The sequence below is a fragment of the Cydia pomonella genome, chromosome 7 (genome assembly GCF_033807575.1).
Source record: "Cydia pomonella isolate Wapato2018A chromosome 7, ilCydPomo1, whole genome shotgun sequence".
Classification (NCBI taxonomy): domain Eukaryota; kingdom Metazoa; phylum Arthropoda; class Insecta; order Lepidoptera; family Tortricidae; genus Cydia; species Cydia pomonella.
This window is the reverse complement of record NC_084709.1, coordinates 8,230,011-8,250,783: the sequence shown is the minus strand read 5'-3', so window position 1 is coordinate 8,250,783 and position 20,773 is coordinate 8,230,011. Positions and strand designations below refer to the sequence as shown.

General features: G+C 37.8%; 2 protein-coding genes and 1 long non-coding RNA gene across 6 annotated transcripts in view; 1 reads left to right on the top strand and 2 right to left on the bottom strand.

The window, feature by feature from the left end:
* Positions 1 to 10,894, bottom strand: part of LOC133519742 (putative protein kinase C delta type homolog) — a 56,903-nt gene extending 46,009 nt beyond the window's left edge. For 2 of the 3 annotated variants that reach the window (XM_061853813.1, XM_061853817.1), the window contains exon 1: positions 10,759 to 10,894. In XM_061853813.1, the coding sequence (XP_061709797.1) occupies positions 10,759 to 10,848 (90 nt within the window). In that variant the 5' untranslated portion in view covers positions 10,849 to 10,894. Of the gene's footprint in view, positions 1 to 3,359; positions 3,499 to 10,758 lie in introns of those variants that run through there. The other variant, XM_061853814.1, reaches the window with a different exon arrangement.
* LOC133519745 (uncharacterized) lies at positions 3,607 to 12,370 on the top strand. The gene is made up of 3 exons (XR_009799665.1): positions 3,607 to 8,387; positions 10,744 to 11,216; positions 12,289 to 12,370. It is a non-coding gene; the product is annotated as an uncharacterized LOC133519745 (long non-coding RNA).
* On the bottom strand, positions 11,321 to 18,728 carry LOC133519744 (odorant receptor 46a-like). Of its 2 annotated transcripts, XM_061853819.1 has the most exons (8): positions 18,386 to 18,728; positions 17,827 to 17,956; positions 17,315 to 17,516; positions 16,556 to 16,834; positions 13,442 to 13,541; positions 13,254 to 13,358; positions 12,904 to 13,059; positions 11,321 to 11,985 (listed from the first exon to the last, which is right to left on the bottom strand). In XM_061853819.1, the coding sequence occupies exons 1-8, from the start codon at positions 18,572 to 18,574 to the stop codon at positions 11,938 to 11,940; spliced, it is 1,209 nt and encodes a 402-aa protein (XP_061709803.1). In that variant the 5' UTR covers positions 18,575 to 18,728; the 3' UTR covers positions 11,321 to 11,937. The 2 variants fall into 2 exon arrangements, with proteins under 2 accessions (XP_061709803.1, XP_061709802.1); XM_061853818.1 differs by lacking the exon at positions 11,321 to 11,985 and having other exon boundaries at positions 12,436 to 13,059.
* Between the last annotated feature and the right edge of the window lie 2,045 nt (positions 18,729 to 20,773).

Sequence of the window (20,773 nt, the reverse complement as noted above, 5' to 3'; positions counted from 1 at the left end):
AAGGTATATGTTAGAAGAAGAAAGACGTTAATTGCACCAATCATGGGACATTTAAGAGAAAATTTAGAGTGTTTCGATATTTCACCGACACCTGTAAAATTTCTACCGCTTTACGCTTTAAAAGTTATATGTCGAATTTGGCCTTTATGTTTTCTATGTATTTAATGAGATTTTAAAGCTACAGCAATTGGTTTCAATATTATTAACCAATTAAAACTGGTTTTTTGCTCCAGTCATGGGATGTATGGCGCCATTCATTTTTGAACTAACAAATATCAATGAAAAATTAAATTTAAGCAGCTCTTTAGCTCTTGCTTATGGTAAAATGTTGCCAGCGCAATTAAAAACTGACGGTAAATACTTGTTTTACAGGATTTGTCTATACCATCCCATTACTGGTGCCTGTTCCATTATAGGGATGTTTACTATAGAAGGAAAGGTACTCTGATAACGCAACCTTACTAAGATTAGGCTCTTTTAAAATGCCTAAATGTAAATAAAAAAATAATACAATATCAGGAATTTATGAAAATAAATAAATATGGAAAATATCCCGATTTTAAATGACGATATACAGATGTTTCGTTTAAAAAAAACTATTAAATTATTTAATATTTATTATTTGTTATAGCTGCAATAGAAATACACACTTGGTGTAAATTTCGACTGTCTAACTGTTATGGGTCATATGATAGAGCACACTGAACGACAGATTTAATGAATACGATTTTTGTATAGAGTACCGGTATTGGAACAAAAACCAAATAATTACGATTTTCATATAGGTAGTAGGTATAACGACAATAGAGATATACATTTCAAGGTACGAGGCCGCCTGGACCCTGCTTGGACTTGGGCGATCACTTGAGAAGTAGCCTCTCAGGGTCGCGACTAATGGCAAATTCTTCTGCGAGCCCTATGTCCCTAATGAGAGATAACAGGATTACATCATCGTTTCGTATTATACACTTGGTGTAAATTTCGACTGTCTAACTGTTATGGGTCATATGATAGAGCACACTGAACGACAGATTTAATGAACACGATTTTTGTATAGAGTACCGGTATTGGAACAAAAACCAAATAATTACGATTTACGGTTGAGCTTACTTATATGTTTTTTTTTCTATCTCTATTACGGTTATAAAATACAGACCTCGAACTTGGTGTGATAATAAAGAAAAATACACTGCATAATTAACATGATTAAAAATAGTTCCAGCAAATTTAAACATTGTAAAAATGTTGTGATGGTACTGAATCCTCGGGGTGCGAGCCTGACTCGCAAGTAGCCGTTTTTTTTTAACCAGGGGGGGCCCGCGAGTTATTGTGCTAAGGGCCCCGCGCCTTCTTAATCCGCCCCTGTACGTTAGTACTTAATAACATACATAGATTTTGTCCTATGACAGAACAAAGGACAATCAAGCTTATTAGCTATCATATTTAAGATGCTATTACTGCTCCCACGTACCCTGCTTAAAAGCGAGGCCGTTTTCTTGCAAAAGATAACGTCGAAGCTATTTGTCTATTTATGAAAGAAAAACGTATTATAAAAACTGTTTGTAATAGCTTCTGCCACAACTTCGTCTGTGTCCAAAAATATCCTATGTCCTTTTCGAGCCTAAAACTACTTATATAAATAGTAAATGACGGAAATATTTTCGGCATAGATCGGCATATAGAGGTTCTACCAGTAAGTACCCGTACCTATGTACACTTGCTCCAAACAGTTTCAGAGGATTTAGCAAATTCGCAGTAAGCAGCTATAGTGCGTGTCATCCACGATGACGCGCAGATTTGTCAAATCAACCTTTAATAAGATGACATTACGAGTCAAGGCACGCGTCTTCGTGAATAACACATTCTTCACTCTGTCACATCACCTACAATGTTGTAGCTATAAGCATCGGGACATTAATTGTCAATTGTGGATTCCATGATTATGGGCAGAGTTCATAATAATCAGTATGTGATTCTGCGTACTTCAGCTGCTCAAAATAAAATGCAATGCAATAGAATTCCCAACTTTATAACCGCCACCACCGAAAGTGATCCATTCAAATGGAGCATCTAAACGTTCCTTACTCGTACGCTGCCTGCATCCAACAATTTCCTGATATCGATACAAAGTGTAGGTACCCGTTTTTATTGTCCTTGAGTTCTTTACTTGCAGTTCAACTATTTTATTTGCGATTGGTCTAAATCACATACTCGAAAGAGCCACTGTTTATAAGAATGCCTTGGAACAGTAGGTAGGGTCATTCGGGTTAAGAGCACGCACTTAATTTTCGATGTCCAAAAAGTGTACTAAAATTCAGATTTTCGTATGGATGAAACATAAAACGCACAGGGAATTTAATTTTGTTTGATTATTCTAGTAGCTTTACGTTTAATATCCACAATTTATTTATGTGTTTAATGTAGAAGTTACCATGTAGTCTACTCGATAACAGAAAACGGTGAAAAATAGAGATCCTATACTCCTAAAAATACGTGTGATATTTCATTACATTCGTAACGATGTCTAGAAAAATGTATTCGAAGCGTTTATTAGCACACATACAATGTCAAAAGTTATTACCACAAAAAGGTAGATATTTCTTATTTTACCAATATCTCAGAAGTATATTAATATTTAGGAAATCAAAATTAATATTATAAAAGAGGGGGATATTTCCAATAGAAAAATCCATACTCGCAGAACTTATCTGTACTGTATACGAGGGTTGATTGAAAAATTCGCGGCCTGGCTCTTACCCCGAACCCCGAATGACTGTAATCCTATGACGAGTAATGTTTTTACCAAATAATAATACCCATAAATAAACTAAACGATATTGTTCTTTTTAGTATGTTTACTGCGTACAGCCCAGATCGCGTATCAATCAACACTTATAACGCTTACTTGAGCGATTGCCAACAATTTATGGTCATGTTGACGAATAAAAGCAGTCAGCAATATTTCAGACCATCAATTACGATTTAGCCTAATAACAATATACTGTTACCGTTTAAATATCTTGCATTTAAACGGTAACAGTATATTGTTATTAGGCTAACTAAACTAAAATATCCTTGTGGACTATTTAAATATTTCCACAATACGCCGACCCACTTATCGGTAAACTAAAGAGCAAGTAAATAAATGACGTAGTGCGCTTTGTATATGTAAATATAAACAGTTGAAATCTTTGAACTAATTCAGATTCCTCCCCGCAACCGAACTCCACGCCTCGCATGCTTTAAGTGGAACATGGGCTGCATTAAAGCGTGCATTCAGCAAGATCGCTGTAAAACGTTCCAAGCCAAGAATTCGAGACGCTCGAGTCGGCGTGAAATGAGAAATTTGTTCAACGTACCCGAAACCACGACGGCATCTAGCGACCGCGGCGCGCACTCGGTGCATCGCCAAATCCCGTCGTCACTTGTTAGGCAGAAAAGCCATCGCCAAATAAAATGGCCGTACCCGCGCCCTTTCAGCTGAAGACTCGCTAGTAATACCATATTGTCATAGAAAGCGACTCAAGGTTTTTATGAATTCTCTGGCATGGATCCGGGTGATTACAACTCTGAATTATACTGTAGATACTTATTATAGTGCATGTCTAATGGCCAAAATCGAGAATTCGTCTGTCAAGAATCTCGTTGTGGGTTAGATTTATTTGATGTGGGTCACGTCATCACGTGAATCAGTGACTCATGTCACGTTCATTTTTAAGCATTAAATACTTATACCAACTCATTATTGTTTTGATTAACATTAATTATTATATTACTGTACTTTAAGGCAACTTTAGCAAACAGTCGGACCAAGCTAACTCTGCATAGCATTTGATTAAGGCTAAGAAATTATGACGTTTATAATGACACTGTCTCAGATTGTTATTTAGGTAGGTGCTTTAGGGTATCAACCTTGGTGCACTTTACCTGATTACAGATCCTAGTAAGGTACAATAGAGTGGCATTCGAAGTATAAAAATTCATTTGCATGACATTGCATGACGTGCGAGTGTGATACTATAGGTAGAGGCAAGGAACAGAAACTTCTTAGGCAGAATTGTTGCAAAAGTTGTCAGCCATAAATAATAGTTCAAAATCTCTCCAGAATAGCGCTAGAGTAACTCAGAACCTAGTCGTTATTGACGCAGTGAAGTGCGCTGTCTATATGATTAGATTTTTCTCAGATATTCTAGGTATTGTAGCGCCACCTATTTATGGTTTTTTGTCGGGCACTTTTTGATATATGGAGATTTTGTTCGTTGCCTCTTCCTTCCATAGTGATACGCTGCAAGTAACGTCGAATCAAGATCAGATCCGTCCGAATGCCGCTCCATCAGTGCTACGAGGATCTGGAATCTGGTAAAGAGCACCAAGGTTGCTTCGCTCCTGCAATGCACGGATATAAATAGGGAAGTGAACGAGTTAAACGTTTGTGGAAGTCTGACGTGCGTCATTCAGGTATCAGGAGGCGTATTTAGATTGGTAAAATATGATGCTTGTCTTTGATAAATGGTTTGCTAAAAAATTGCATTCCATGTGATGAATTTAACAGAAACTGATCGCGGCCTACTTATTATTATGCGAGATTCTTATTATTATAAGGCTTATCTAAGCGAGAATGATACACGCTGTTTTTACATACGAGGGTTGATTGAAAAATTCGCGGCCTGGCCAATTAAAAAAAAACTTTTTTCTTTTTTCTGCCGCCATTTTGAACTGTCATTATTCAACTGTCTTCCCGCAAAATTTCAATTGGCGTCTTAATATTTAAAAGCAATTTTACGACATATTTAAAGTTACGTGTCGTGAAAATGGAGAAATTAGAGCAGCGTGCTGTGATTAAATACCTGCATAAAAATGGATTGACACCGAAGCAAAATTATGATGATATGCAAAGTACATTAGGGCAATCCTGTCCATCATATACAATGGTGAAAAAATGGGCAGCTAAAATTCAAGCGTGGACGAGATAGTATCGCAGATGACCCTCGTCCCGGGAGGCCAACAACGGTGACTAACACGGACAATGTGACAATTATATGCGAAATGATAATGAAAGACCGGCGATTAAAGGTGCGGGAAATAGCTGACATCGTAGGCATCTCTTATGAAAGAACTCAAAATATTATAGTCAACGAATTAGATTTTCCCAAGGTGTCGGCGAGATGGGTCCCGAGGCTTCTTTCAGTGGAACAAAAAATCGCTCGCCGTACTAATTCACGTGAATGTCTAGACCTGTATGAAGCCGATACTCAAGACTTTTTGGACAGATTTGTAACTATGGACGAGACGTGGGTCCACCACTATACACCAGAGACCAAACAGCAATCGAAGCAGTGGGTTCGACCTGGATCTCCGCCTTCCAAAAAAGCCAAAGCAATTTTGTCGGCCAATAAAGTCATGGCATCTGTTTTCTGGGATGCAAAGGGAATAATAATGGTTGACTATCTCCACATAGGTAAAACTATAAATTCCGACTATTATTGCGAGTTATTACGTAGATTACGCGAGGGTCTGAAGATAAAAAGACCTGGAATGTTGACAAAGAATGTTATCTTCTACCAGGACAATGCACGTATTCACACGTCACTAAAATCGATGGCGGAGATTGCCAAATGTGGGTTTGAATTATTGCCCCACCTACCCTATTCACCCGATTTAGCAACATCGGACTTTCATCTGTTCCCCAATTTAAAAAAAACATATGGGTGGTATGAAATTTTCAAGCAACGCCGAGGTCCAAGCTGAGGTGGATGCCTATTTTGAAGGTCTTGAGGAAAGCTTCTTCAAAAGTGGTGTAATGGCTCTGGAATCCAGATGGAACAAGTGCATTCAACTCGATGGGGACTATGTAGAAAAATAAAAATAAATTAAAAAACCTCTGTTTTGTTTTTAATATTCAGGCCGCGAATTTTTCAATCCACTCTCGTACCTATATCGACATGTGTTTTAACTATATAGCTCCACGCGTAACAACTCCAACAATAGTTATAGTTATTTGCTATACAAGGGTGCAAAGTTGTTGTTTAACTGCTCGTGCTAATATTGATACCCGAGCAAGCGAAATATTCCAAAATTGAACCAGTACCGTAGCGAGTAGTTCCAGAAGTGGAATCTTGAGCGTTGCGAGGGTTTCAAGGCACGAGGTTTAAAAAAACTTTGCCTCCGAGTCAAACAACAATTTTCACCACACCAAAGCGAGGAAAATTCTAATTATGAAATACCAAAAAATCAAATCCAAAGTAGGGTAGTTCCACGAGACTGTAACGTCAGTTACCAATTCTTTCGTGTGTTCTTACATTAATTAAGCAAATTTAAGTATCCAGATATCTACCTGTAGGATACGCCAGACATACAGACACTTAGATTTTTAGGGGTCCGTAGCCAAATGGCAAAAAACGGAACCCTTATAGATTCGTCATATCCGTCTGTCTGTCCGATTATGTCACAGCCACTTTTTTCCGAAACTATAAGAGCTATACTGTTCAAACTTGGTAAGTAGATGTATTCTAAGAACCGCATTAAGATGTTTAGTTGTTTACACAAAAATAGAAAAAAAAACAATAAATTTTGGGGGTTCCCCATACTTAGAACTGAAACTCAGAAAATCTTTTTTCATCAAACCCATACGTGTGGGGTATCTATAGATAGGTCTTTAAAAATGATATTGAGATTTCTAACATAATTTTTTTCTAAACTGAATAGTTTGCGCGAGAGACATTTCCAAAGTGCTAAAATGTTGGTACATGGGACCCCGTAACTTCTAAAACAACAAAATGAAAAATCTAAAAAAAAAATATAATATACATTGCCATGCAAACTTCCACCGAAAATTGGTTTGAACGAGATCTAGCAAGTAGTTTTTTTTAATGTCATAAAATTAAAAAAAAAAAAACTTTTTTTTCATCAAACCCATACATGTGGGGTATCTACGGATAGGTCTTCAAAAATGATATTTAGGTTTCTAATATCATTTTTTTCTAAACTGAATAGTTTGCGCGAGAGACACTTCCAAAGTGAAAAAATTGTGTCCCCCCCCCCCCTGTAACTTCTAAAATAACAGAATGAAAAATCTAAAAAAAAAATATAATATACATTACCATGCAAACTTCCACCGGAAATTGGTTTGAACGAGATCTAGTAAGTAGTTTTTTTTAATACTCCAATAAATAAAAAATTTTTTTTTTTTTTCATCACACCCATGCGTGTGGGATATCTATGGATAGGTCTTCAAAAATGATAATCCTCTTGATTGTTCAAAAACTAATGAGAAAGTTGCATTTTATCCACATGTGGGGCAAAGTAATCAGATGCAAATTTTGAGTCGTTTCCTTATGTTAGCTGGTAGAATTGACTTTTAAATGATGATTTTGAATGATACATTTTTTATTACGTTCAGTTGGATTTGATTAGGTTTGATTTTTTTGGTATTTCATAGTTAGTATTTTCCTCGCGTTGGTGTGGTGAAAAATTTTGTGTTTCACTCGGAGGCAAAATTTGTTTAACCCTCGTGCCTTGAAACCCTCGCAACGCTCAAGATTCCACTTCTCGAACCACTCTCTACGCTCGTGGTTCAATTTTGGAAAATAATTTTGCTACCATGTGACACATACTGCTTTTCACATCACCTGTTTAATACAAAACATATAGCGTGTAAGCTTAGCTTAAGTTATTTTTCTATATAGCAACATATTTTGTAGTTGCCCTATAATTTGCATGTGGCAACTCTCTCTCTTCTTTCTCGATCCGAACCGACGACACGTCCCGCGATCACCTTTGTAATTATATTTAATTTAAAGTGAATAAATGTTCATTCAAACTTAATATGCGCATTTTGTATTCAAAATTATTTAAGATAAAAATATAGTACGCAAAAAAAAATAGTGTCCTAGATCAGAAAAATGACACTCCTAGCAAGTAAGAAAAGCCCTTTTTCGAATAGGTCATATTTTCAAAGAAACTTCACGTTTTGATGACACTTATCATTGCAAAGTCCATAGCTTGGTTCGACTCTAAGTAGGTATAAGTACAATTTTTGTTTCTGAATACGGTCCCGGAATGCGTGCGTTGAACTGAAGTTGATTTACTGCTTACTTATATGCATCTATTACCTGGATCATTAAGATTGCTATAATTTATGAGGTAATTACAGAACATGTGGATCTTTATTCTCTGTGTACAAGTAATGCACAATGGATATTATAATTATAGCGAGTATTATTCATAGAAATACTGACTACAATTATTTATAACACAGGTCTCCAAACTATGGCCCGAGCACTGGATCCCGCCACTGGACAGCTTGCGCGCGCACCCCGTGGATTCGGGGCTAATGCAGCGTCCCCCACTCGGTGGGGTGGAGAACCGGGATTACGACTCGAGAGTAGGTAATAGGTTTTTGTTATACAAGAGGGAAAAGTTGTTCTTTAACCCCTTTCTAAGCTAATATTGATACCCGAGCAAGCGAAAGATTCCGTAGCGAGCTAGCGAGTGATTAGAAAGGTGGAATCTTGAAGGTTTCAAGACTTTCAAGGCACGAAGGTTAAACAAACATTGCACCCGATTGAAACCCGACATTTTTCACCACACCATCGCGAGAGAAATTCCAGTGATCGTTACAAATACAATTCGAATGAAATATTTATCATTCAAAATTATCACTTAAAATTTAAAAAGACAATAATTCTACCAGCCTACAAGACGAGGAAACAACTAAAACTTTGCATTAGATATTACTTTGCCACTCTTATAGATACAATTCAGCTTACTCATTAGTTTTGAAATACATATAAATATATCCTTTCCGAGCTGGTGCGGTGAAAAATGAATTTCGCGTAGGTAAAAAACCCTTTTCTTCATTTGACGATTTAAAATGATGAATTTTTAAAGCGTACCTACTACCTTCTTAAATATCAGAATTCATCAGTTGTCTCATATGTGTAATCGCGTTGCGCTGTTATTAATAGTGTTGGAAGTTCTTATAAATTCACACAACTGAACTACTCGACAATCTCGACATTTTGGCTTTTACGTAAAGCGACGAGTTTCATCAATTGGCTTGGCCCGTAAAATACATTAAAGCGTGATAAAAACATTTCTAGATCACTCACTGTCGGAAAATGTAACAAGATGGGGATGACGATTGGTGGATTCCGATGCGAGATTGATTGAGTAGGTAAATAAACAGTCTTAATTTAGATACTTACCTACTACACCTACCTACGATGGACTGAAATTAGCTCGGCTGTTCTTGAATTGGATTTTTTATTTTGACATTGTTGTTAAAAATAAATAATCCATTACTCGAAATGCACATTGTTGGCTAACTCATACTATAACTGCGCATCAGGTCTATTTCGAGGACCAAATTTCTCATCCGTTTCTAGAATTTTAACCGACTTCAATCCATCTCAAAGAAGGTAGGGGTTATGTAAGTATTAGGTTGTGGCAATTTATTTTTAATGCATGTTGACCGATTAATCCTAGGTAGTCGGATTAATTAATAATCCGAGCCTCGCGTGGTCCGATTTGAATAATATTTTTTTTTGTTTGAAACGATTCACATCCAAGGTAGTCCCATATTGATTTAGTTTTAATCTGATAATATAAACCATGAGAAATTAAGGGAACGGACTTGAGGAAAATCTTGAATATTTAGGAAAGTTCGCGAATTCAGTGTTAAACATGTGTTTTTTAATTCATGCGTCACAACGTCACTCATAAGCTCTTAACAATAGGTACCTTAAAACTAAGAATGTAAAAATCAAATCTGTTTACAAAAAAATAAAAAACCGACTTTAAAAAGTTTTAAATATTATCCTATTTAAGTATATGCGTTACCAACTGACATGTTTGAAGTCGGTACCAATAATAATCAGCTTTAAGTCCAATATTCACAACCAAGACCACTTAGACCAGGTACATCTGTACTAATACTATAAACGTGAAAGTAACTCCGTCTGTTTCTTTGTCACCTTTTCCGGCTAAATAACGGAACAGCGTTTGTTGAAATTTGGCATGTAAGAGTAGAATTCTAGATCATTGAATTCCTATATCTTAATCATAAATAAAGTTCACTGGACCGGAAAAATCTCAATACAAACTTCACACCTGCGTGCTATATAATTAATTATATCTAAATTGCTTACATTCTTTCTGTAGGTACCTAATAACACATGGTCGAACCGAACCCATACCTTGGCGCAGTCCATACCATGTTCGTCTGTTCGATCCCTTCATTATGGAAGGCAATCTTCCGTACAACAACATGATACGGTTTGAGATTTGCCTAGGTACCGACTTCAAGTATATCAGTTTTTAACGCATATACTTAAACAGGATAATCTTTTGTTTTATTATTTTTAAAAGCGGTTTTCTTCCTTTGTGATTTATTTTATTTCGATTAGGTACAGTTGCCTACTCAGCAATTAATGTAGCAAATACTGAGCTGCGAGATTAAATAATGAGTTTAACGCGCATAGAGGTTTAACGCAGGTACCTACTATCGTCCCTAATATCGTCCCTGAACCTACCCTTAATTCTACAATTGGTGCTATGGTATGGTGGTCTGGGTACCTACATAGTATTTAAAGTTTTAGTCACAAGATAAGTAATTAAAAGTAAGTAGCTATAATGCTAATCTTTATGACTTTTGCATTAGCGTTGTATGCGGTTGATAAAATCGGTAGATACCTAATTCACAAATTGCGCTCAACGTTAATTTATACCAATGTTGTTATGAAGCCGCAAGAAACTCACGTCATTCGCGAGTCGCTGGGCGGAGTGCCTGGGCGCGCGCGCCGCGGGCGCGGGCGAGGCTCGGCGGCGCCCCCCGCCCGTGAAGATCATCGCGCGCGCATGCCTGCGCCGCCGACCCGCGGCTGCGCGCTGCGCGGACGCCCAGCGCCCTCGGATCCCGCCGTCGCTCTCCGCACCGTATTTATAAACGAAATTCCACACACTCGCGCGGTATCCGCCACCGGATACAACTTTTTACACGACTTTCGGCACTTACGTCGTACGGAGTACTGAAGAGGCGGGTCGGCGCGATTGTCTGCCGCAGTCGTGACTCAACGCGGGACGTCGGACGCAAACTTTACCGTTTAATAGATTTTTAAAATATTGTTAGACGACATACTTACTGAAAAAATGCATCAAATTAAATGACATTTATCAAGAATATTATCAGACGGTCTCGGTGTTCATTTTATTCATAAGTAAGTAACTATATTCCATCTGATCATAGCTTACGAAACGTGTTGTTTACGAATTTACTTATCATCATCAGTTTGAAAAGCTGCCGTTTAAAGCCAAACCTATGTATAAACTGCTTTAAGATTCGTGGCCTAGTTTTCCGTAGAAGTTAATAACCGCTGAATTTTATGGTCTCGTATACCTAAAGTAAAAATAAAGGTAGACAGAGCAAAATGCGGCGGTGTTTGGAAATCTGGTGACTTGCGGCCGTGCCGCGTCCTCGGCTCGTATAAAGACCGTTAAATGGAGTCGGAGATTAAACAGCGGTGAGTTTACGAGCGATTCCCGATAGTTGTTTGCGCCACGGTTCACGCGCGACTATAGGTACCAGATAGTTTATGGGGATTCGATACGGATAAAATAATTCAAGTAGATTGGGCACCTACCCAATTATTTTAGTGGTGATAGATAATCTAGAAGTGCTGGATTATTCACAGATACGGTCGAGCAAAACTATATTTTATACCTTATGTAGGTACCGTAGGAATTTCTAATAGGATTCTAATAGTTATTGCGGTATTAAGTAATAGGTACTTCCTATTACTTACTCTCCATTCACAACAAAAATAAACAACATTATCTATGTGCAGAAATATTTATTTTAAAGCATACAAATAAAACGAACTGCCCACGAACGTAACCAACAGCTGTTGCGAATGTTGCGATTGATTGAAGATAGTTTGTTTACTTTCGTTCTAAAAAAGTTAACAACGTGTAAGATGAGCGCAGCACCTGTGAACACGACAATTTATTGATTTCGTGTCATAAACTTATTATTAGATATGTTTTTGTTTGTCTTACTAATAGGTAACTAATTTTAAGTCTAAAAACTATAAAACCCCTTAGTTACGAACACTTATTATTAACTTTGAAATAAGGTCAGTTGGAGCAAAGGTCACTATGATCCAACTGTACCTGCCTGACGAGTACCTATATGACAAACCTGCATACGTGTTGGAAGCACCTCCATCGTGACCACTTACCTTAGAAAAATATATATTCCTATCAGCAGCGTAGTAAATTGTGTTGTTTCAGTTTTCAGGAAATTGAGAGTTACATGAGAATATTGTGGATATGGATGTTGTAGGCGCTGCCCATTGCCATCAGCGAGAGTCTAAGTGTGAACTTAGAATGTTACCGATACTTATGCAGCTCTCAAATCTCATGTGAGATAGGGATGTAGACGGTGCGCACTGACACAGGCCGCGTGCCCATTACTATGAACTTCAGCGGTAGCAAGCGACTGTGAGAGTCTGAGCGTAAGTTAAGGGTCGGTTTGCATCAAACCATCTCTCGCCGTTGAAGCATTCGATTTTTTTTTTTGTATGGGGTGTTCCGTAGATCTCTGCTGCGTGACGTTGACTAGTCTGCTAACTGTGGTTGGTGCAACTGGAAAATATATATAATAGTTTGCAAGGGCAAAATGCAACGGGGATGATTAAGGCGTAACGCGGCGCTGAGGGTCGCACGAGCCCCTGATCATCAGGATTAGCGTGTCTGAGTGTGAACTGAAAGTATTACCATTACCTACCGATATTCAGGCTCGAATGACATGGAGATGATGTGGGCGATGCGCGGCTCCACGGGCGGCGTGCCACGGGTAGTGCGCAAAACCTCAAACAATGAGTCTGAATGTGAATTAAGAGTTACCGAAATATAGGTCTCGATAGACATAGGGATGATGTAGGCGATGCGCGGTGCCACGGGCCGCATGCCTCTTGACATCAGGATTAGCAGAAGTGCGCGGAACCGCGGCGAAAGCGACACCCAATCGCACCGGTAGATAGAATAGTTGATGAACTCGCTCTGAGAATAATGTAGGTGAAAAGTGTAGGGATGAATTCCGGGATAAAAAGTATCCTTTGTCATTCTCTAAGTTATAAATTATTAGGATTAAGAATCTGCATTCTATATTCTCTATCCATAGGTAGTCATTGTAATCACATTATTATTAGAAAGTAAGTATAATTTTTACCTTGGTACCTAATGAATTTACTAACCTCAGCCTTGACCTGAGTCCCATAGTAACAATAGATGAAAAGCTGTCCCAGCATGCAGCCGAGATACACAAACATGCTGAAAAATTCCGCCGATACCAGGCTTAACTGAAAAAATACGGTTTTGAATTAGTGTTTTATCATATTAAATATGAAGTTGACTACAAATAATGTACGCATAAAAAACTTACACCAGCGATCTTGTAAACTGTCATGCAAATAACCCAAGCAATAACAAAAAACTGGACTATCATGGCCTCGCTGAACACTGCTTCCACCTCACTGTGGAACCTACGAAAAGTACATTTACAGTACATATGGGGCTACTTTATAGCACTAGTGCGAGAAGTAGCATATTATGTTACTGTGTCGAACATTTAAAGGGCCATATGTACTGTAAAACGTTGTACGATACATGTGCGAATAGGTAATTCGCAACTCGTGTCGATTTAAAACACTCCCTTCGGTCGTGTTTTAATTTATCGCCACTCGTTTCGAATTTCCTATTTTTCGCACTTGTATCGTAATGTACTATTATAGCATGATTTACTCACTAGAACTACCTATAACTAGAACTAACTTTGATTAGAAATATTTTTACATTAGCGTATTAAGTATTTATATATAAAAATGATGTTGCGGCGTTGGGACCAATTAGGTACACGACACGAACCCAACGCACCATCAAAATATGTAAACTCGTCGACTGTAATGGTTGAGTTAAGTTTTCGTATACCAAACTATAACTGCGTAGGTACTTTTAATGTATGGGCTCCCACTGAACTATAAGATTCATTTCAATACGCTGTAGTCCACTGTAAAAAAAATCGGCCAAGTGCGAGTCGGACTCGCACAGGAAGGGTTCCGTACCATTATCTATAAAAACGGTCACCCATCCAAGAACTGACCCCGCCCGAATGAGAACCTCGAGATCGGAAAGAAATATTTATTTTATACTGTTTTTAGTATTTGTTGTTATAGCGGCAACAGAAATACATAATCTGTAGAAATTTCAACTGGCTAACTATCACAGTTCATGAGATACAGCATGGTGACAGATGGACGGACAGACGGACAGCGGAGTAATAGGGGAGGACAGTAATAGGGTCCCGTTTGACCCTTTGGGTACGGAACCCTAAAAAGACCAATCACGTGCCGCCGCGTTTCCATAGAAAAGACTAAACGGGCTCGGGGCGGGAGTCGCACGTCTGTCTACATTTTTAACCGACATCAATTTCATAGAAGGAGGTTCTGTATTCGGTTGTGGCCATTTTTTTTGTGTGTACACCGATTACTCCGACACCTTTGGTTCGATTTGAGCGATTCTTTTTTTGTTTGAAAGGAGTTACCTCCAAGTTGGTCCAATTTTAATTGGGTTCTGATCTGATGATGGGGTCCCTGAGGAATTGAGGGAACTCCTCATTTTTTAAAGGCACGTGTACGGTAATTTGGGTGTTTTCTTAAGCAAACCGAGCATTTTCTCTCAAAAACCATCATTTGGATGAAGTGATGATCATCAGATCATCAGATCCACTTCATCAAAATGATGATTCATTTTATGACTGTTGTTATATTTTTAATGTGATATGTTCACCGATTACTCCGACACCCGTGCTCCGATTTGAGTAATTCTTTTTTTTGTTTGAAAGAAGTTACCTCCAAGGTAGTCCCATAATATTTTTGGTTCTGATCTGATGATGGAATCCACGAGGAATTGAGGGAACTCCTCAATTTTTAAAGGCACATGTATGGTGATTTGAATGTATTCTTAAGCAACTCAAGCATTTCCTCTCGTAAACTACTAATTTGATGTAGTGCAACTGTAGCCTTACCACGAGTTTGACTCTACATATTAACTGACGTGTTCGTAACTTACTTTCTATACATCTCGCTCGCACTAATAGGATGCCAGTACGAGCGAGATGCATAGAAAATAAGTTACGCTATAACAAATATGTCAGTGTCAAACTCGTGGTAAGTCTACTTAATACTGATTATGAAGACCACGGGCGATATGTGGAACTTACCTGTTATAATTGGGTGTGTTTTTTTTGTTGTAATAGTAGTGATTTATACATATAAATCAAACAAATTATTCAAAATAATTATTTATTTTAATTTAATTCCACAAAATATGTATCATTTGTATTCCTGAATAGATAATCTAAGAGACTTAAGTACCAAATTTTTCTATAGCTATCTGGTTAGACTTTTCTACAATTAAATTGTACAACTCATCATACAAGTATTATTCCACATACTCGCTCATATTTGATGGATCCAGAATGTATGGCAAGTAAGATGATGAGGACAGAGTTGGCACGTCAACATCAAACTTATCACGTTTCAACAAAGGAACATCTTGTGGCCGACCTGGACCTTGACTGCAAGTGCCTCCATGAGTACGAACGCCTGAGCGAGTAAGTACGTCCTCTGCCCCGACCGCGACGACAGTACTCCTGATGAGACTACGACCTCGACCTGTTGGTAAATTGCCTCCATCCTCGCTATAGTCGCTATCGGAACTATCGCTCAATTCTTCATCTGCCGAAGATCGTGATCCAATTAGTCCAGATGTACACGGAGTGAACTCTTCATCCTCGCTTGATTCTTCACACTCCGATTTATTTAATACTTATATCTGTTATATCGTTATATCGCGGTCTCGTAACGTTGAAATTATTATATAGGTACACTACTTTTAAAGTGGTTTATGTAAGATCAACTTCACATACCTAAAACAAGAATAACGAACGAAGTACGTTTCTATAGGTTCAAAATATTTACGATGATTTATTTACTCTATTTTTCATATTTTGTTTGTTCGCTAAAGTATATGATTTCGAAAGATAATATAATCATTTTTACTTCTATAAAAGAACTATAAAAACAAGTGAATTTAACAAAAACATTTTAAATTTTACTTACTGCGTCGGCCACGTGCCCCCATTGTTGTCAACTGCTGAGCACTCGTCGCAATAATGGCGGCCAATAGGCACAATATCTCTGTCGAACCTCAAAGATAAACTATCGCCATTGGTTAAATTTCATTCGTTACAACCAAATAAGCGTCCAGGACTGTTTTAGCGGCAAAATTCAAACACTCGGGAATTGATGCTACGTGTAGGTCGGTCGTCCGTTGCTTAAATAAGTTTTAAAAATGTCCGGCCACTATTATCTATTTAGCACTTTGTAAAGGACGCCAGGTGTCAGGAGGGTATACGAAATCTTAATTCAACCATTAGAGCTAGTCTACGAGTAGAAAAAGTTTATTATCAATGTGGTATTGTATCAATGAATCATACCACACTATCAGTTTATAGTGTTCCACACAGCGCGTTAATCTTTTCTTCAACACCACCCCAAACGCTGTATCCTCGATATCCTTGTAAACCGTCGACTGAACGCATATTTCCCTTCCCGTCTTCCCGACGGAGTCCGTCAGGTGCTCGAGACTATTGCGCAACATCTGGAGTTGGACCTTCGTCTGGGCGTGGAGGGAGACTATTGTGCAGTCCATAGTCACATGGGCGTAGCCTTGTAATGTTATCACTATAGTGTTGAATGCTACTGCAATTCCAAACCTGAAATTCATTAAAAGCCTTAAATATAATTGAAAGGTATACGGAACGAGTATTCTAAACAAGAAGCGACCATTTATAACTTTAAAACAATAACTAGCTCAACCGGGGATAAATGCAACTGTGAGGTTATTCAGTCAAAATAATTTTCGAATACGATTGGTTGGAACGTCGTCTATGTTACGTTATATTTCCAAGAAGCTTCGGCTTTTATCACTACCTAGATGACGGAAGCTCTTGTAATTTAATAAAACCATATAATAGTTGCATGCTGTCACATGTATGCTTAATTATCTATACCTACATAGTTACTAGGAAGTCCCAACCATGAGAATTTTATGTTAAGTACTTTTTAACGATATAAATACTTTTTGATTTGAACATTGGCTTAATTTGAGGTTCTTTCGAATACAATTACCTACGTGCTCCATGTCGCCGCACGGGAAAATAGAGTTACATCGTCTATGATTAATAGATACACACCCTAGCCAGCCGCTGGTGTCGAATGGGAAGTACCCAGTGAGTTCCACCTCGCCCGAAAGCTTGCTAACCAGCGGTGAGATCCCCCACATGGCGCCGCATAGGTAGATAGAACCGTGGTACATCATCAGTAGTCGAGACATGATCCAAGCGTTACTGCGCAACACCTTCTCGTCATAAGTGTTGCGAGCCATAAACAGTGGTCCTTGGATAGAACAAATAGTATTAAAAAAAACAACCCAATTCACCCAATGCGTGTCGGCCCTCGCATTATAAAAAAAATATATAAAAAAAACATTACGAAGAGTTCCGTCGCTTTAGATCGGTATATTAACTTAGTATATATTAACTAGCACCTAAGCTAGTGGTCCTGGATTAATTTTTGCGTGATGACTAGGTACGAACGAATATTTTTTTCCCGAATTATAGATGCTTTCTATGTATTTATAATAATATTAGACGGACAGTATTCAAAACTTTGCCGTATTGTGTCCATTCTCTTTACTAGTCTACACCTTCTATAGTGGCGACGAGTCGGTCCACGCGCTCGACGCGCGAGTTGAAAGCCACCTGCTTCCCCAGCGTGTTGATCGTGGTCAGAAGAACGAACAGCGTGTTCACTGCTTGCTCCGTGCTGTGGCGCGCCTGCGTTCAATACCAGATTTTAACACGATACCTATTAATTGAGCATCCTGACATTTAAAAAAAATGTTACATAATTTAGCACAGTACTTCTAACCGAATTTATGATTCCGAGTTACCTAGCTTTCCGCTCATTCCTAAATTAGACGACTAAGTAAATTAGGGTATGTACTTATTTAGGTAGACTTCATTTCGAAAGTTGTAACATGGCCTTATATGTTTTTTTTATTTGGATTATCATAATACGTTCCTATTTCATTAGTCTAGGCATTTAATTTAATATTCGGCGTGCGCGTTTTCCTCGCCTCAGCGCGCCGCCTCGGCTGAGGCACGTCTCCACTGGTCGGTTTGTGCGTGAGGAAATTGCCTCGCGCGTATGCTCGCTCTGTGTGGACCCGCCTAATGATGAAAAACTAATTTTAGAATAGATACCTGAATAACTCGTATGACATGCTGTAGGTTATAAATTATAACCAAAAACCATACAACCGCGCGATATACGGTGTGTAATGTATGCTTTACTCCTGAAGATGGTTTAGGAATTATTTTGAAATATGCCACATAGGCGAGCGCGTTGAAATGGGGCCTGAAAGCTTCGAATGTTGAATAAGTGGTTGTCATGGTGTGATTTTTGCATATACCATATAATGTTAATGTCCTTTCTACACTAGAACCAACTGAAGTCTACGCTGACGAAGGAAAGTTTGTGATACTATTTAAGTAAATTATGGTAATGTTCCCTGGAATATACTATGTACAGTCAAGGTATGAAAGATCGATACGGACAAAGTGCCAAAAATATGTATACACGCCCTTATAGCCCATACATTAAGGTAGTGTGTACATATTTTTGGCAATTTGTCCGTATCGATATTTAATACCTTGACTGTACCTATCGTTTCTAATGTAGTGCTGTTAATTAGATTGTTAAGAAATAATATGAGGTGTAAAACTGATTTAAAATGTATCAGTGTTATAGGTAGGTAAGTACAGCATGTTGCCAGTTCGGAATTGGAACCTCATGTTATATTAAGTTCTATTTCTCGAGTTATCAACTTCTTCCCGCCGTGTACCTACTGATTTATGTAATTACGATATATTAATTATTATATCGATTTTTTTTTATGTAAGGAAAAAACCGGTGGATATTTTAGAAACCCATTTCAAAAATCCCAATTAGGGATTGCAAACCGGATTGGTTTTCAATCCGGCCGGATCCGGCCGGATTTTGGCTGTAGTCCGGCCGGATCCGGTTTGGTATAGGAATATAAAAGATAATTAAATGACATATTTTTCTATTTTTTTGCGTAATACGTATTCCTAAATCTATAATTTGAAGTTAATAAATAACTTCTTAACCATAAAATAGAACTTGGTAGTAAAAAGTGTCACAATGTCAATATCACTTTAAAAACAAAAAATTTAAATTGGTAATTTATTATATTTAACCATTTAAATGTGCTCAAATTTTCGTTTACAATTATAAATTTGCTTAGTTTCCAAAGCCTGATGATGGGATGTAGGGTGGGAATTGGAGCTCCTTGAAAGGACAAATTTTCGTAACTGTTCTTTGATTGAATTCTTTGTAGAGTCTGTTCGGAAAGAGAAGAGTCGTGAAATGTATTGGGCCCCATACATTCCACGACTCTTTTCTTCCTCACAAACTCTAACGTTGACATCCATTCTAGCATAGAGAAATAAGAAGTACATAGAGTGCTCACTCCATACATCAGTTTTGGTACCAAAACGCTTATTATTTTCGTAATCGACATCTAGCATCGAGTAGCGGAACTCTCAGTACTGCTACTCGACAATAGATATCGCGGCAAACAAAAAGTCTAATGCTCAACGATTTTCCGCTAATATTATAACCAGAGTAACCGGAACTCTATTTTTAACTCCTACGCTTACTATTATTTATTACTTTTAACGAAGATATTTTACTTAAACCAATTATGATATTAAATGCGCTCTTGTATTATCTTGCTCTAATTTATTTGTCCGAAAAAGTAGTAGACTGTATGACTTAAAAAAATTGTACTTTTTTAATTTATGGAAAAGTATATTGGTCAAATTATAAGGAACAACACACGACACGACTAGGGATTGCAAACCGGATTGGTTTTCAATCCGGCCGGATCCGGCCGGATTTTGGCCATAGTCCGGCCGGATCCGGCCGGATCGGATCCGGTTTGGTATAGGGATATAAAAGTTAATTAAATGACATATTTTTCTACTTTTTTGCGTAATACGTATTCCTAAATCTATAATTTGAAGTTAATAAATAACTTCTTAACAATAAAATAGAACTTGGGAGTAAAAAGTGTCACAATGTCAATATCACATAAAAAATAATTGAAATCGGTAATTTATTATATTTAACCATTCAAAAGGGCTCAAATTTTCGTTTACAATTATAGATTTGATTAGTTTCCAAAGCCTGATGATGGGATGTGGGGTGGGAATTGGAGCTCCTTGAAAGGACAAGTTTTCGTAACTGTTCTTTGATTGAATTTCTTGTAGAGTCTGTTCGGAAAGAGAAGAGTCGTGGAATGTATTGGGCCCCATACATTCCACGACTCTTTTCTTTCCTCACAAACTCTAACGTTGACATCCATTCTAGCATAGAGAAATAAGAAGTACATAGAGTGCTCACTCCATACATCAGTTTTGGTACCAAAACGCTTATTATTTTCGTAGTCGACATCTAGCATCGAGTAGCGGAACTCTCAGTACTGTTACTCGACAATAGATATCGCGGCAAACAAGAGTAACCGGAACTCTATTTTCAACTCCTACGCTTACTATTTTTTATTACTT